Raw genomic sequence first — 17255 nt, 5'->3', positions numbered from 1 at the left:
ATCAATGCCTCATCTTCCTTTCAAAATCTTTCATTCAAATATTATTTTTTTTTTTGGTTTTTGCATATGGTATGCTAAAAATTTGGCCTCAATTTTAACTTATTTAACACATGTCCTCCAGATGATAATGTGTATTAAGTTTTTCTATACTTTATCATTATTACTTCTTATAACAGGTGCGATTGTAGGTGGATCTGTCGGAGCGGTCATTGTTTTACTGATTGTTGTTTGCGTTATTGTGTGCAGAATCAGGTAAATATGACATAAAAAAATATCTGCAATTACTCTTTGTGGTGGCAATCCAACAACACAAATTAATATGATGGATAGTGACATGTTTTTATCTACGTTCGAAAGATTCATAGAGAATATGCTAAAGCACAAATAAATATTTTTTCAAATCGAAACGGGATATAAAATTCGTTCTTGCTTGTCTCCTATATTTGCAGTTACTAATACTTTTAAAATCCTGTATGGAATTTAAAACACTAGATCTTCGTTAACATGGTATAAGTAATTTTTTTGTTGTTGTGTTAAATCCAAAAATCAGGTGAAACCGATCTGATAAAAATCGACAGAGCATAGCTATAAACAAGCACAATACATTATGCACATATATAAGACAACCGAAAACTCATATTTAACAAAAAATACTCTTTTTTTTTCAGACGAATCGGACTTTTCAAAAATAATAATTCAGCGAATACGACAGCTGTAATTTTTACGAAATCAGTTTATGACGACAAATCCAATCTTGGATTACATACACAGCAACAAGTCAATGAAAGTTATGGTTTGGTATATCAAGCGAAAGAGAAGAACAATGAAAGAAACGATTCATATGCACAAGTACAGAAGGTCAAAAGTACTGAGGCTACTTATACAGAAAGTGCAAATGGGGAGTATGATCATTTGCATAACATTGTTGGGAGAAAACTAAACGCTAGTGAAAATACATATGATAGCAATGCAGGAGTTCGAAACCGTAACGATCCGACATATGATACAGCTATAAGTTCTACTAAAGTAAATATGGACAACACGTACGATCATTCTTTTACAAATATGAAAACCTACTTTGAATATGACGTTTCCGATTCAGGTTTGCAAATCGATAGAACAAATTATGACGTATATAAGCAGGCTTGTTAATTAGATATCAAAAGCTGTTTCCCGTAATGAATTATATAAAATTTCATTGTTTATATCCAATATCTTTTTTGTTTGCTTTCAATGTTGTATTACCCACTATGTTATTATTAGTTTCCTGTATATATTTAACTTCCTTATTATTTCTATTCGATGGTGATGGATATTTTCTTTAAGTTGGGTTATTTCAGTTAAAGTATAATGCTGAGACCGTCACCATTTCATAATTTGAGCCCGTCACGCTCTGTCGTTTTTAATGCATTAAAACATTAATTTACCAAAAATAAAAAAATGGTATCACGATCCCTACCAACGTCTTAGTGTGATCTCAATTGCTATCGAAGGGTAAGACGTTTCAAATACGGCACCCTTCAAGTTACTCGTGTACGTACAAACCTTGTGATAAGTATAATTCGGTTGGTCACATTCTAGGAAAATAGAATGGGATAGTATTAGTTATTAGTATCTACAATGCTTTCTGTGTAATTTGTTAGTTTACTGTTGTGTGTCCTGTAGTGTATTTGTTTTTGTCTTAATGTTGATTGTCTTGTCTTTGTACGTTGTACCTCGTCGAAGTTTAACAATAACTTACCACTTTGTTGACTATCGGTCTAATCCTGGTATCTACGATAAGTTTATTTCATATGAATTGCAGTTCCTTCATACACTTTTCAAACACAAGAACATCGAAGAAGCAGATAATATAATTCCACATTCAGATATTTTGATAATGTTCTTTCTATTAACATTCCAAAATGTTTTGATTGGGTTCCTTTAATTTATTCGCCAGAAACAGAAATTACAGAAACAACAGACATGGCTTCCAACTCCCCAGTTTTAGACGTACACCTCGAATTTGACATACACAGTCATCTCAGTACAAGACTATATGACAACCGAGAAGATTTTAATTTAAATAATCATTTCTCAAACCTTTAACCGGCATATGGGATGTAAATGTCTTAACCTATTTGGTATTCAAGAGCTTGCTGCTGATACTCTGACTTTATAAAACGTCACCCATGTCTGAGTTGAAAGTTGATGAGCGCGGAGTATTTAATGAACGTCTCTTCCTTTCTGTTAACAAGTTGGAAGGTACCAAGTCCTTGTTGATAAATAATCTGTATCAACTTCACAAATAATACACAATGGTCATGAAGTATAGATTATGGGTACTGACGTTGTTTATCATCTAAATAGCGTGTTCTATTATTCAAGAATTTCTCTAATATATGAATATTACTTTAATTTTTAGTCTGATTTGGTGACATCCTTTTGACTTAACTCTGTACTTATACATCCGTCAATATGTTCTTGTTCTATAAATTCTTGTCTTTCATTTTTGCTAATGTGCTTTGCCTATATGCCTTTTTTGTGTTTCTTTCTTACATATTTGATTGTTTTATAGTGATTTACATTTATAGATTTATAAAACAATGTTGACTGATGAATCCCTATTGATCAGTTTACCCTTTTTGTCTGTTTGTTTTGTTCGCACATAATTGTCGATATAATTGAATTCGATGCGACTGCCCATTGAGAGGTTAAGCTAGCCACAAAACGAAGTCTAATCCACCATTTTGTGCATTAGAAAAATGCCTGCACCAAGTCAGAAATATTATATTTTGTTGTTATCCATTCGTTTGTTGCGTTTTAGCTTTTGATTTTGCCATTTGTTTATGTTTATGTTTATTTTAAGTTTACGACAGATTTAATGTTTTTGTGATTTTTATTTACCTTTTTGTGCAACTTATTCAAATACAACATAGGTGGATATTCTGTAGCGATTTTGTCAATTTTAATAATGAATCTACGATTTGAAGTAACATAATCAAAACAGAAAAAAGGCAACAAAATACAGACTAGACGTTGCAGGGTATGTATATGTTGTGTACAAGTTATCATTTTGTACAAATTATAATTTGTACAAAAATATTGTACAAATTATAATTTGTATTTTGACTTTGTACAAAAAGCCTCGCTTTCCCCGTTTCTAAACCTCATCCTTATATCGTTGATATGTCAAGTCAATGCACTAGTATCATGAGTATTATCTATGTATTTCACTGCCTCAGTTATGCGTTTAGACAAATAAATATCCCAGAAAGAAAGCGAGATTAAACCCACGATTTGGTTAGGAATATGACTTTGCTAAAAGTCAGGAATATATCAGTTGTTTTTCTGTCGTTTTTTATCAATGTTTTTTTTTCAACAAGAATCTTTGTTTTATAAATATCTATGACTGTGCATAAAACTTAACGGAACGGAAATCAGTTAGGGCAATACAAACTTTAAAAACAAAATACAACTTATGCAGAACAGACAGACGGATTTTTATAAGAAAACTAGTTGGTGTAGTATTATAAAATCATCAGCCCCAATGGCATTGATCCATTTATCTTTTCACAAAAATAACTAAAGTGGAATAAGTGATGTAAATCCAATCTTTTAGTGTACCAATTACAAATATAAATCATCATTTGTTTAAAGAAATCTTTGATTGTTTGCTTGGACTTTTTGAAATAACGAATAAGTGGCAACAGATCTTTCGAGATCCTTTTCACGATCTTTCACGATCCATAATATCAAATTTTACAAATATACTAGTTTTTGAATTGAAAAAAAAAAAAAAAAAAAATGCGACAAGAACTTATTATGCAGTATTATTAAATGATACTTTTTTTCTAAAGGAAAAGTGGTTTATGTATTAAAAATTTGAAAAAATCGTATTTGTTTACTTTTTTTCTCTGAAAAATTTCGAAAATAAATCTGCCTTTTGTAGTTGTGTGAAAACGGTGTATTTTGTTAATAAGGTTTAATGTGTGGTCAGTAAATTACAATTCTATCCTGTGAATCAATGCATTTTTCACCAAAATTCATATTTAAAACTGTTGTACAAGTTATAAGTGAATTTTGGTCAAATTTTGTACAAATTGTAATTTGTACAGGCACTTTTTGTACAAATTATAATTTGTACAAAGGCAAAATACAAATTATAATTTGTAAAATATTTTTGTACAAATTATAATTTGTACAAAATGATAACTTGTACACAACATATACACCCATAACACCAATACACACTTTAGATCATATATTAGAGATTACTTACAGTTATTAATAGCTAGTTAAAATCCAATGACAGCTTATAAAAAATCATGTAACTAAGACTTAAAATCAATGCGAGCCACACATACACTAGACTAAGTGTGTAAACGTCAGTCACATTTAGAGAAAAAACACGACAGCCAATATTCAGGTATCGACATATTATAAAACCGTGATTGTGCATATGTATATAGAAAAAGAAAATGTATGAGTGCTAATGAGACAACTCTCCACCCAAGTAACCAATTGTAAAAAGTAAATAATCATATGTCAACACAGATAATAAGATATATAAATGTATTACAATATTATTACTGAGGGGAAAATGAACATTTCTAACAATAAAAATAATATCCAAATACCTAAATGCAGTATTGAATTTGTAATCTTTTAGCATACGTTAATTTGAAGATGCGATTAGTTTGTTCGGATTGTATCCAAACTTAAGGGCTCATTAAACAACATATCCGCAAAAAAGTATGTGCTATCCCTTTTGGAAGATTTTTACAGCCAAACTTCAAAACTTTTTTTCAAATGAAACGAAAGCCTTAGGTAAAGGTTTTAAATGTGGAACCGACAATTATGATTTATCAGTAATACACATACTACGTTTAATTGAACTATTAATGTCATAATTTATACAATATTTAGAAATGGTGTTAATCAGATGTGTATACTGAAAATAAAACAAACAAAACAACGAAAAAAGGGCAAAAAAGGGAGAATAATTTTACTTAGATGATGATGTGTGTGCGATCATTGTTTGCTATCTAGACAATTTGAAATCTTTCCGAACTTTGAATAAACTCGAAGACATTTTTGATAATGGTTTGGTTTTGTTCTAGAGAAAGAAGACAACTACCCGAGATTAGTAGTTCTATGTTAATCTTACAATCATGTAGAAGCCATAGGAGACTTTTAAATATTATATTTCGTATGTCTGATTATCATTTACATTTTTTTTTAAATGATAAGAATCTTCACAATTAACAACACAGCGACAAGAAGGGTCAGAAATAATATTGACCCTATATAGATCATAGATTATAAGCCTGGTACCTATGACTATTAACTTGCTCTTCCAACAGTTCTAGTATTATCCTATTAGAATTCATAAGATTTTGAATTTTGAATTTTGTGTTTTAATGATGTTGTATAATACTGGTAAGTATTTGTCAACTTTTAGAATTATTTGTCATTCTACGGATTTGCACACTTACTTATGACTGCCGAATTTTGATCAAGAAAGAATAAAGGTTAAAATCAATTAAAAAGAACTGATCAGATATCCCGAAAAACTTGATAAGTCATCAACGGTACACGTTTGTTCAGGCCATGGACCAGTCCTTAACCAGACTTTGTCACCTAGGTTCAAATGAATGACTGCAAAATTACTTTCACTGCTATGCTGATGGTACTTTGTGCCCGACATAGACATTCCAAACACCACTCTATTGCTGTTTTTCACCAGTTCGGTGACACATAACTGGCTGTAGTATCTAACTCTGATGGTAAAAAGAAACATATACCACCCTGCGACATCTCCAGTAAATATTCCTGAATGGGGATCGTATCTGTTTCCTTCGTTAGTATAGACACTGTTAAATACAAGTGTTTGTCCTTTGGGAACATTGGAAAAAGCTTGTGTATTTCGTACAGTAAATGCTCGAAAGGCTGAAATAGATTTATTTTAGAATAATGCATTGTATACTTTGTCATCCTATTATATTATCATAATGACACAGATATCATTTATTGTCGACGTCGTTTAGCTCACATAACGCAACTACATATTCTCTGTACAAAATTATGTTAACATTTTAAAGCAACTGGTGATTGAAAAAGTCTCTTTTTAAAGCTAGATATAGGAAGATGTGGTGTGAGTGCCAATGAGACAACTCTCCATCCAAATAACAATTTAAAAAAAAGTAAACCATTATAGGTCCATGTACGGCCTTCAACACGGAGCCTTGGCTCACACCAAACAACAATCTTTAAAGGGACCCAAAATTACTAGTGTAAAACCATTCAAACAGGAAAACTAACGGTCTAATCTATATAAAAAAACGAGAAACGAGAAACACGTATATATTACATAAACAAACGACAACTACTGTACATCAGATTCCTGACTTAGGACAGAAGCAAACATTTGCAGCGGGATTAAACGTTTTAATAAATCCTAACCTTCTACCTTTTTCTGAAACAATAGCATAACATCACAACATAGAAGAAAACACGGTAAAATATCAATTGGCAGGCTTAACTCAATCATAAAACGTAAACTATTACACTATGAACGAATAAATTTGATCTGCGATATCTGAATGCAAATGCACAGTTAATAAAATATTAGGGACAAACATTCAAGACCAAATAGCAAACATGTCCAAACAAAGCCATGGCAAGATACCACTAAAGCTAATATATATATAGAAATAAGGAGATATTTAATCTTTGCCAATTAGGTAACTTTGTACGAAGGTTCATAATGAATTTGATGTTAGCAGTTATAAGCAACCGTACGACCTTAGATATTGAGAAATTTTATGTCAGAAAATGAAATTATACAAAGCCCCGAGATTTAACATTATTCAACAATTCAATTAAAAAACTAAACGGCATAACAAATATATGACAGACAACGACAACCACATAGCTACAGGCTTCTTACTTTGAACAGGCACAAAAGAATGTAGCCCCGAAAATGTGATCAAGTTAAACAACAACACATTAATCAATTACTTCACAAAAAAAAGTGGCTGCTTATAATGATAGCAAAGGCAGTGGTTAACATTTGTATTACTGTGAAAATAAAATAAAATACGAAACAACATATAATTAAGTTAATCATAGTCTCCCATGAAAGTAAACAGTTTGAGAGTCTATATACATGACTGCTAGACTAATATCATAGAATGAAGCCGCATGAAACCAACTTAAAATATCAAGGTATATCCCCTTTGATTTGCATCTATTTTGTTTGTTCACAAATTAAACATAGATTGTAAATCGCTGTCAATTTAATAATTGGTTTTATTTGGCTATTCTGTATTATTATAATACAAATACCAAAGTTTACAGCATAGGAATTTGCCATTTAATTATACCTACTATGCATCTTAAGTTGTAGCGTAGACATATTATTCTGTAAATGGTTAGTTTCGACTTTTTCATCTGTTACTAATTGTTGTAGAACTGTGTAGCTATGTGACACCTTTGTCATTAGGGTTGACAAATTCTGTCGATAGGATTCTCCTTCAATTTTTATACTCTGTTGTAAATACTGCACTTCGTTTTGCAAAGCAGATATTGTTGAAGAAAGCTTTTGGTTTTCCTGTTCCAAGTATTGCATGTCATTTTTCATGACTGATAATTCGGCGCTGCTCTTTTGGTCCATTCGTTCCATTATGTGCAGAAGGTTTGCATTATCATCCTCCAAAAGGGACATATTGGATCTTAAACTTTCTGAAAGAAACAAAAAACAACATCAAACTCTTATGAACACCTTATTTAAATGCCAAAGAAAAATAAGACAATATATTCTACAGTTGTTATTGCAACGCTATCCTGTAATTGATTATAAAATTTAATGCTAGGATATATTTTACGCATCTGATTCAATTTTTGGTGAAATATATATATAGGAAGATGTGGTGTGAGTGCCAATGAGACAACTCTCCATCCAAATAACAATTTTTAAAAAGTAAACCATTATAGGTCAATGTACGGCCTTCAACACGGAAATGTTTAATATAGTTTAAAAAAAAAGATTTTTCTGATTCAACCCAATTTATCTTTAACAATCAAAGGTGACGACAAGTTAACGATTGTTTGACGTGGCGGATTAAGTCTCGTCAAAACACTAAACACAATAATCTACATGGTTTAATATGTTTACACCTTGGCAAATAACATACGTTATCTCGTTGTTAAGGACCTATATTACAAATATTTGTTTTTGATGTTATATTTGTTATTCTCGTGGTGTTTTGTCTGTTGCTTGGTCCGTTTCTGTGTGTGTTGCGTTTCGGTGTTGTGTCGTTGTTCTCCTCTTATATTTAATGTGTTTCCCTCGGTTTTAGTTTGTTACCCCGATTTTGTTTTTTGTCCATGGATTTATGAGTTTTGAACAGCGGTATACTACTGTTGCCTTTATTTAGCTGATTCAAATTAAAACATTTCCCCTAATATTGTAATATTCGTAGATACCAAAGGTTAATTTGTAAAGTGAGCATGGTCTAGGATTTTTTTTATATTTACTAGCATCTCGACGAAAATAATACATGATGTCGCTGTATAGGATTAATATTACACATGTCTTGATTGTTCAAGATTAAAATATGGTCATTTAAGATTCTTAAATTTAAATACAGGTATGCATTATACTGCATCGAAATGCTGCACTCTGATATGAATTTAATGTGTATTTAAATTTTAAGAGATATGTCATTAAGTCAAGTATTCCAATGATATCATTTAAAAGTCAATATATCTAGTGGTTTACATAAGCCTGTAACAAGAAGTTTTGCATTATTTGTAGCATTTACCGACTATCTGCTGAAATATCTTTTTATATAGATCTACAAAAGTTGTGTCCTTTCAAACCGTGAGATAACTTGGTGATCTTCTTAACTTAGGTTTGCTGTTGTGATCCTGACTTAAACATATTTTATCTAATTTTCATTAATTGACGTACGCCACATTTAGGATGAAAAATGTTTGGCCCATTTAAAACCACACACCAATAAGTATTAACCTAACATATTATACATGATGACTTGAAGTATAGATTTTTGTTACTGATGTTTTTAATCATATTAATTGCGTGTTATATTCTTCTTTGATTACTTGTTTTTAAATTAGAAGCCTTTACTGTTAAGTCATTTCTTGGTCATAACATTTTGACGTGACTGGGTACTTATTCATCCCGTTAATTTGATGTCATGCTGTGGTCGTTTTTTTTTTTTGTATCACTGTTCTTCATTGTTGCACCTGTTTTTTGTTTGTAAGATATTCTGATATTTTTGTTATCACACTTGGTTTTTAAGTGATTATGATTAAAACACAGTCTGACACCTGTATCCCTATTTCTGTCAGTTTTATGCATGATTGTTTTGTTCCAGATCGTTGCTAATATAATGGAAATGTATGTAACTGTCATACAAGTGAAAGGTTTTGAAAGCTTTAATAACAAGTAGTTATTAACCCTTTTTTACATAAGTAAATGCCTGTAACAAGTCAGAAATATAACAGGTGTTTTACCATTCGTGTGATGTATTTAGGATTACAGTTTTAACAATTGATAATGGTCTTTTAGTTTTGTATTTCTTTTAAAATTCGGTACTTCTGTTATTTATTTTATTAGTTTATGTATAGTCTACTTCAGACAGTTTAGTAGTTATGATTTTATATGTGTATGGGTACGGAATAAACGTCATACTAAAAAAAAAAATCCACTTGAAATAAATTGTTGCGTCCGAATCGCTTTTCTGGATTTATTTTCATTAGGCACGCTCCAAGCCATATATTTTAAAGCCGAAAAAAATAAAAGTATCGAAACAGTTTAAGAGTTTTATGACAAACACACTACATATAATCCGTTTAAGGTTAACTTTGTCTGAGCACTAAACTGTACTGATATAATTGCAAGATAATTTTCTGAAATGTAGTATACTGACATATTAGATACTTGTGTTCATTGACATTGATAGCTTTGATATGCTGTTGTAATTAGTTATTAAAGTTAACAGGCTTATTATTTGATACGCGCGTTTCGTCTACATAAGACTCACCAGTGACGATCAGATCAAAAACGTTAGAACGTCAAACAAGTACAAAGTTGAAGAGCATTGATCACACAAAATTAGAAAAAAATGTGCTAAATACGTCTATCTATGCCTGGAATAAGAAAATCCTTAGTTATATTATAAATACTTTTGCACACCGTAAATTTATAAAATGAACATATAATGGATATTCAGGTGAATATCAAAGTGCTGGCTACTGGATTGATGTTACCCTTATGGACGAAACGTCTACCCTAATTGACATTAACCCAGTTGGATTAATAGTTATAAAAGGTAGTTGGCTTAGAACTTGATACGCCAGATGCCAGTTTCGTCTAGTAAAGACTCATCAGTGACACCAAGATCAAAATAGTTAAAAAGCCAAACAAGTTCAATGTTGAGGAGCATTGATGACCCAAATTTCCAAAAAGGTTATGTCAAATACATTTAAGGTTATCTATGCCTTGGATAGAACGTCCCTAGTTTTTGCGAATAATTCATACTTTTTGCAAACAGTAAATCTCTAATTTGACCACATAATGGATATTTAGGTCAACACGAAAGTGCTGAATACTGAGTTGGTGATACCCTAAGGTACGAAACGACCTAGTGGTGTTAATAGTTATAAAAGGTATTAGGCTTAGAAATAGATACCACAGACGCGCGTTTCTTCTTCATAAGACTCAGCAGTGACGCCCAGATCAAAATAATTAGAAAGCCAAACAAGTACAAAGTTGAAGAGCATTGATGACCAAAAATTCCCCAAAACTCTGCCAAATACGGTTATGGTTATCAATGCCTGTGATAAGAACACAATTCATATTGTTGCAAACAGTAAATTTATAAAATAACCATATTATTGATATGGACTTGTCTGCCTTTTTGTGAAAATGCAGCGTAACGCAAACAACAATCAATCAATAATGTCTCAACCGAAGTGCTGACTACTGGGTTGTAGAAATAGATGACCAAAAATTCCAAAAAAATACCTGTTTCTATCTTCAGTTGTTGCAGTTCCTTCTTGAGATTCTGCAGATCATCACTTAGAAGTTGTGATTTAGTTAGTTCCAAGACAAATGATATTAACAACACTATTTTCATATGTTTCATTTTACAGAAAAAACCTTTACGTGAAAGTTGAAATAATATTTGAATAACCTAACATAACAGAGTAACATAGGTAGATAATGGTCACATTTGTTGCAACAGAAATATCCATTACAAGAACACCGTATTACCCACATTCTTAAAACGATAAGTTTACAAAGAAACGTTGAAATCTTTAATTTGTTTTTCTAAATACACACATGTAATGATAAGAGACAATAAATGTCAAATTTGCACACTCATGCACTTAATATTCATATTAACAAACACAAAGTCAAAACAAATAAAAAAAAGTACTTGACTCAATTACTTGTCTAAAACAAATATGTCCCTACATGTCTGACTGATAATAAGAATAACTATCTACATATCTGGACAAAGAAGACATGTACAAAGAATTAAAAAACTATAAAAAAACAGAACTTTTAAATAGGATATCAGTGTGAAATAAAACATGTTGAAATAGACGATTTTGACACAAAAAAGGCTAACGCATACTTTCGGATAAACAAATAAATAAAACATAAGGACTTTTAACTATCTGAACTATATATTATTCAATCGTGTTTAGCCTGTCAATAAATAATCAGAAAAATTTGCTATAGTAAAAGTAAAATTGTTCAGACGTTTTGTTTGTGGTAAATCTACCATTTGTTCAATAACTTTTGAGATAATACGGTATCATGTCAATGTACAGTTACAAACAACTGATAAACAGTATAGAACTTTCATTAACGGCAAGTTAGCTAATTGCAATCATTTGATTAACTCATCACAGTGGTAAATACATGAAATATTTCACTGTTCCGTCTTTTCAGAGCTGTTCATACAAAAATGACTGTTTCGAATCAAAATTTGTTTAATAATGTATAAATAAATAAATTGTATTTAAAGTGCATGCCGTTACTATATATGTCGTTTACAAAATGCAATTTTGCACATGAATTTACAACAAATATTGTACATGTTGTAATTTGTGCAATGCAAAAATACAAGTTATAACTTGTACAAAAGTACCTCGGACATAGTATAACATGAATAAAATATTGCTTAAAAATAGTTTTAACCTGTACACAATTTAAAAATTAATTTGATAAAGTATAATTATCTTGCACGTTTGAAATCTATTAAATAATAATGAACAATAATCAAAAGCTAAAAAGAATGCATTATTTACAGCATGGCCCATATCAATGAACGGAATTAGAATGGTACAGTTGAACAGTTGATCTAGTTTTTGGGGTGATTTTTTCTAGGTATCAGCTGGAGACTTGGACATAAAAGGCCCTGTAAAATCACATTTTTTTATGTAGAAATGGTGTCATGCTGACACAAAGTTCATCAGCTGTGTAAGCATCATTTTTTTTCAATTTCGGAAAAGTTTTTTTTTCTATTAGAACTGTTAGTGGTTAGTGGTTACAGAATTCACTTCAAATATTGCTTCTAAGTTTTTTTCTGTATGAATACCTGGAAGTCAGAAGAATTTTAGATACCGAAGGTGATCTCAATGTAACATTTGGCCGAGAACCAAACAATGTTTTATACGGAAATTGTCCTATTAATAAAGGCAACAGTAGTATACCTGCTGTTCAAAATTCATAAATCGAATGAAAAAAAAAAAAAAATCCGTGCTACAATCTAACACTGAGGGAAACATACAAATATGCGAAGAGAACTATGACACAACAGAAACACAACATTAAAATCTAACACATACATAAACGAACTATGATATAAAAATGATAAATTTCCTGACATTTTAAGAAAAAATTGTGGGTTGAACCTGTTTTTTTAGCTAGCCAAACATCGCACTTGTATGGCAATTTTAAATACCACACTTGAATGACACCATTAAATGACAGGAATACAGTACCAATATAAGATCATTCAGAACAGAGATTTATGCAAATAATCAATACAATATAGCACATGTCGACAACGAAACAACACTAAAAACGACAATGGGACACGCATTGAAGCGAACTATACGATAACAATTGCCATTTTAACCGATGTTATGATTATTTTTTCTGAAATTGGATAAAATTTAATCCTCGGACCATTTTTGGCTTTGAGCATATTTATGCGTATGCAGATCATTAAATGAGTCAATGTTATGTTGATGTACTACAGCAAGGTCACTGTGAAATTGCTTCAAACAATAGATATTATTCTACAATTTGGACAGACCTTTACCCTTTCATAAGACACCGGCATTTTTTTAAAGGTACTTTTGAAAGACTGTATTAATATTGCACTCACCATCCTATGTTTTTCTTTATCTTTTTTTCTATGTTTCTATTTGTCAATATCTCATACTGCTTCAGAAGGGTACTTTCTTTGCGAGTAGGTTTAATTGTATCTTTTGCCCACTTAAAACACCTTATCACAATTTGTATCCTCTTCTTTGAAAACAGAGAATTGTTTGCAGAAGAATTTTTATTAAGTTTTCATATCAAAATTATTCATCAGGTCATAACTTTTATCAAAAAGGACGAACACACTAACATGCATGAACTATAAAAAATAATGAAAAAATATTGAGTCTAATGGCATGTTTTGTAATAATAGAAACATATTTTTATCTTTAAATTCTGAACAAGTTAAAACCTTTTTTAAGCAATATTATGTACATGTTCTAACATGAACGAGTTACTTTTGCACATGTTATAACTTGTAATTTTGCACTGTACAAATTGTAACATATACAAAACAAAATGTATACGTTATTTCCTGTACAAAATTGCAAACACCACGATTACAATTCAATACATCTACATTTGTATTATTGATCAGAAGAGAGCATCCGCGGCTTTGGAGGAATTTATGTTACACAGTCGTCAATAATTATATATGTTGTGTGTTGTAGACTGTTGTTTCTCTTTTTGTCGTTTCTTATATTTTGTTGTGGATTTGTCAGTTTTGTTTCCATTAACAAATTTGAATATCCGTTTGGTGTGTTCAGCATCTCTGTTTAAAGTACAATCAATTTTATAATGAACTTAACCGTACGAAACATAGGACTTCAACAATATATTTTCTTATCAGTAAACTGTTGATATGTATAAACGTATAAACTTGTGTTTATTTAAGACTCATGCCAAATATAAAATGATTGTCATGATATGATAAATGGTACTGTGGTTCACATGTATGCAGAAGTTGTAAAACATATAAGCATAATGTTTTACTAGATTTCAGGCTACCCTTAACCTTCGGCTGACAAGAGATAGACCGTCTCCTCACCATGTTAGTACGCCATCATGGGATCACCGATACATATAACTTATGCAGAACTAATCAATGATCAATTACCATAAGCATGATAGAGTAAAATCACAAAAATACTGAACTCCGAGGAAAAATCTAAAAAAGGTAAGTTCCTAATCAAATGGCAAATTAGAAGCTCAAACGCAGCAAACGAATGGATATCAACGTATGGTAACACATGGTCAATACATTTGTGTTAATATCAATAATTGTTTGTTTAGAATATTAAAAAGGCTCGGGATACAAAACTTTCAGTAAACTTTTAAGCATTTTTTATCATTACAAATTTTATTTATTACACTTAGTCTATTAGTTATTACTTAAAGAATGACTGTAATATCTTTCTCTTTCTGTCTATGAAGAAATAACATAAAAATGGGGTGCATACTGAACAACTCGCGGAGCGTGTTATTTAAAGTGTGCACCATATTTTTTAAGTATTTTTTCGAATAGGCAGAAAAAAATATTACATTCATTTCTTATAATTTAATTCTTAATTCCATTTTGAATTTGAGCAAATCATATAAAACCGCTGATGACGTCGCGTTCACATGTCTATCGGCTGATAAATAAATCGACGTCAGCCAATCATACGACGCGTTACATCCAAATTTAAATTATTTTATGATATTGTACCAAAATCAACAAATACATCGATTTGTTCTGGCCCCACATTACTTTTAAAATGTTTATAGCATTGAAAAAGATCGAAATTATCTCTTACAGTGCAATTTGTTTACATTAAGATTGCTTTTAACTCATCGGTGACCTATATTTTTTATCAAGTTTCGTTTTAAATAAGCAGTACTAAAACTAAGCAATTGTAAAATTTAAGCGATTTCTGTAATTTATTTCTTTTTCATTTCGATAGTACCTTTATGTCTTTTCTTAGTTCAACAGAAAAAAGTATCTTAACAAAAATGCATGAATCGTTAAAGGCAGATTGTGAGCTTAAATGAACGGTGATTTAATTATTTTATGTCATTTTCTCATTTTGCATAAGTGTTCCGACACAAATTTGCAAATGTACTCTGCTGTTACAACTTAATGCTACAGGTTTGATAACAAACACCAATTACAACTTCAAAAGGTTTTGTTTTTGAAATGGCTGGAATCCAAATAAGCTTTAAATATTTGTTGGCACATAAGTAATTGATTTGTATATGTATAAGTTTGAAACACCAGGAACACAGAGGTAAAGAATACAATTGAGAATGGAAATGGAGGATGTGTCGGAGAGACAACAATCCGATCTTAGAGCAGATAACAGCCGTAGGCCACCAATGGGATTTCAATGTAGCGAGAAAACTCCCGCACCCGGATGCGTCCTTGATCTGGCTCTAAAGAAATATTTATATTAGTTCAGTGATAATAAACGTCATACTCAACTCCGAATAGTACACAAGAAACTAAGATTAAAAATCATTTAAGACTAACAAATGACAGAGTCTCCTGACTTTCGACAGGTGTAAGAATCCGTCAGAATATCTTCCCCTATTACTTAAGTCAATATAGACAATATGCACAGTAAAAATCAGTTACGGAGAAGTCAAACTTAGATGTCAGAAGAAGTAAGAAGATAAATTATACAAATTGACAATAATACAGAAAGAACAACAGACTACTAGCAGTTACTGAAATGCCAGTTTCAGACCTCAATCAAACTGATTGAAAGTTTTGTCTCCATCATATGAATATCGTGCACAATCCTAATGCCAATATATAAATAGAACGAGACCCAAATGGTTGTGTTTTCAATGTTCCTTATTTCATCATTGAATAACAAAAAAATATATATAAACAGAGGAAAGCCTAATATATTTGTGTAATATAAAATCGTATCCGAAAAGTACTTTTCAAATAAAAGTATATTACTTATGACTATAAACATGTTAAGCATAAAACATTACTTACTGATAAATTTTTAAATCAGATAATATTTAAACCAATGTTTGACTTTTCACCTTTTCACCTAAAGAATAAGTCGACTTCAGGATGTGTTTTTAAAAGTATCTTATTGGTTTAATGTCTTTGAAAATGATTTTATTTGTCATTTTAAAATTAAAGTTGAAAATATACAGTCAACATTAATTGTTAAAAAGATAATGTTGTCTTTTTAAAACACGTAGATGTCTATTTTAGAAATTGTCAAGTTTATTTAGTTATTAAAACAAAAAAATGGTTGTGATCAAAACTTAACAGACATTTATTTTAATTAATAACGTTTTCTTTTACCAAGGGGTATAACCTACTATAATTTAAATAAGTTAGCATTGAGTTATTGAAGTCGGGAATTCAACTGTTGAATCCTGTGAAAAGGAAATCACTTAATAAAACCAAGACAATTACTTCTAAAAAGAATACGTTAAATTCATGTGTATAAAATGTTCATCTGTTTCCTATGTACCTACATCTAGGAAAATATCTTGCTATTTTGGCATTTTGATATGTACAGTTTGATTTCATGGTAAAGTCATGAGAAAATTGTCTGAACATGATTTCCAAATTATGCCATTGTATTGATCTATAAAATAAGGTTTAAAATTGCAAATATTCAATTATTCAAGATGTTGGTAAATAGATATTTGTAAATAATTTTGAATATTTTTTGGAAAAAAGTTTGATAAACGAATCATTCAGTGCATTCGTTACAAATTCTCTTTACCAGATAGGTTTTCTCGACATTGTACATTAATGTTAGCTTATTTGCCTGTGCTAGAAAAGAGCTTGGTTTTCATGACGTTCTTCTATCCTATGACAGCTAATGTTATTTAAAAGATATATAGGTCTCTTAAATGTATAAATTTTCTACCTAACAACTTCCTTGTTGGT

General features: G+C 30.7%; 1 protein-coding gene across 1 annotated transcript; it reads right to left on the bottom strand.

The window, feature by feature from the left end:
• Positions 1-4551: 4551 nt before the first annotated feature.
• LOC139499221 (uncharacterized) lies at positions 4552-11171 on the bottom strand. Its single transcript, XM_071287898.1, has 3 exons — positions 11036-11171; positions 7372-7725; positions 4552-5931 (listed from the first exon to the last, which is right to left on the bottom strand). Exons 1-3 carry the CDS (start codon positions 11154-11156, stop codon positions 5525-5527), a joined length of 882 nt encoding a protein of 293 aa, XP_071143999.1. The 5' UTR covers positions 11157-11171; the 3' UTR covers positions 4552-5524.
• Positions 11172-17255: the final 6084 nt, after the last annotated feature.

The sequence above is a fragment of the Mytilus edulis genome, chromosome 12 (assembly GCF_963676685.1).
Source record: "Mytilus edulis chromosome 12, xbMytEdul2.2, whole genome shotgun sequence".
NCBI lineage: Eukaryota > Metazoa > Mollusca > Bivalvia > Mytilida > Mytilidae > Mytilus > Mytilus edulis.
Note: the sequence above shows the minus strand (reverse complement) of the source record. Positions and strands in the feature narration are given on the sequence as shown.